General features: G+C 42.0%; 1 protein-coding gene across 1 annotated transcript; it reads right to left on the bottom strand.

Annotated features, from left to right (window-relative positions):
- Window positions 1-644: 644 nt before the first annotated feature.
- Window positions 645-1,174, bottom strand: LY79DRAFT_708614 (uncharacterized protein; the record flags this gene model as incomplete). Its single annotated transcript, XM_060565077.1, has 3 exons — window positions 645-903; window positions 956-1,058; window positions 1,110-1,174. The coding sequence occupies 3 exons, from the start codon at window positions 1,172-1,174 to the stop codon at window positions 844-846; spliced, it is 228 nt and encodes a 75-aa protein (XP_060406609.1). The 3' UTR covers window positions 645-843.
- Window positions 1,175-1,654: the final 480 nt, after the last annotated feature.

Below are 1,654 nucleotides of genomic sequence, written 5' to 3'. Positions count from 1 at the left end.
GGACATGGCCAAGTCAGTTAAAACTGTTGGTATCACAGTCGTGATGTAATACGGTACATGTACGGTACCCAAGTGGGTAGAGCAGTAGTTTAATTCTGGATGTATCTAGTTGCTTAAGTATTAGAAGGGAGGAAGTTCGTGGTACACGAACTGCCTTAGATTTCGCTGTACTTTAACGGCAAAATCCCTGTAATGCTACTGGATCGGAGTAGGCGGCAATTCCCTACGATTCATAGCTGTGTCTTAAAGTAGTTTCAGCCACTTCTATGCTACTTGATCCTTAGGTTTCCGACTGATTATTTCAACAATTTAACCAGGTAGATAAAGAGTACTTAGACGCCAATACTAGGCGTGCCCTATCTAGAAAGGTATAGAAGGGCTAGGACAAGCTGGAATCTAGACTATCAACTTTAGAGCAGCAACGCCAGCATCTGCATACCTATATAAATAACCAGCGGAATTACAAGAAGAGGGTTACCCTATCTTCTAACAGCACCTTAACGAGGATTAAGGACATTCTACGGGCGCAGAAGGAGACAGGCGAGGTATCTAATAGGCTAGATGAGACCAGCGCATCTGAATTATCTAGTTAAACAGAAAGTCGTATATATGTGGGTGGCAGGCCAGAGGAATAAGTGGTGATGGTGGTGGTGTTGGTAGTGATGATAGTGCGTCAGGGAACCGGGGCCGGTAAACATAGGGCCAAAGCAGAACAAAAGGGAAGCAGATCAAATGTTACAATGGAACCCTAAGGGCACTAATGTTGACTCCTTTACTCCGTATGATCCCAGCCTCTGAAACTATTATAAACAATGGGTTTTGACGGTGATGGCTTTACTCTATCTAGAAGCAAAATAAAGTAGGTCTGCATCTAGTTTTCATAACCCTGCAGATTCCAGGGCACTAAATAAAACTGTAAGTAAAAACCACATTGAGTAATTGTTTGTACACTTACCTGGTTAAGGAACTTATCGGACTTCTTTGTAATACAAAACCCGTCTTCTACTTTACCGCGGACTTTTTTACAAGCTGTCGAAAGTTGACTCTTGTCATTACAGCTAGCGCATAGATTAGTATTATAGTAATTTCCCCGTAAAAGGTCGACGTACATGCACTTATCAGCGGCTGCTATCATAAAGAGCAGCGCTAAAGTAGAAACAATAGAGAGTCTCATTGTAACAAGAGAAGCAAAAGTAATTAAAAGACTAAAAGTAGAAAATTGACGTAGTAGGATATCTCCAAGATAAATGAGTTAGCCTGTAGGTGTAATTCTGCACAAAACCCTGTAATTAGTGGTGTTAAGATTGCACTTGTAAATTAATATACAATAAAAAGCTTATCATCGGTAATTCCGACACAAGCGGCGCCAACAGTGTTGCAAAGCCGGCCGTAGAGCAAGAGGTCTAAGCTCCGTTTAAACATGCTTTCCTGGTTCCTTTATTTTAAATAATTGTATACAAATTCCTAATAGTTAAGTAAAAACCGTCCTATCCTTTTGTAAATGCTACCTAGCTTGCCAACAGAGGATAGGATAAGGTAAGTAGACTTGACATTCTCCCTTGCGGGCGGCTGCGCAGGAGCAGTACAGAGTGCCGTCGTGGTCCTAAGCATTGATAGACGGACCTCTTAAGATGCACAATCCGGCGGCAGCTGG

The sequence above is a fragment of the Colletotrichum navitas genome (genome assembly GCF_030913465.1).
Source record: "Colletotrichum navitas strain CBS 125086 chromosome Unknown LY79scaffold_424, whole genome shotgun sequence".
Classification (NCBI taxonomy): Eukaryota; Fungi; Ascomycota; class Sordariomycetes; order Glomerellales; family Glomerellaceae; genus Colletotrichum; species Colletotrichum navitas.
The sequence above is the reverse complement of the archived record's forward strand: the minus strand, read 5'-3'. Positions and strand labels throughout refer to the sequence as shown.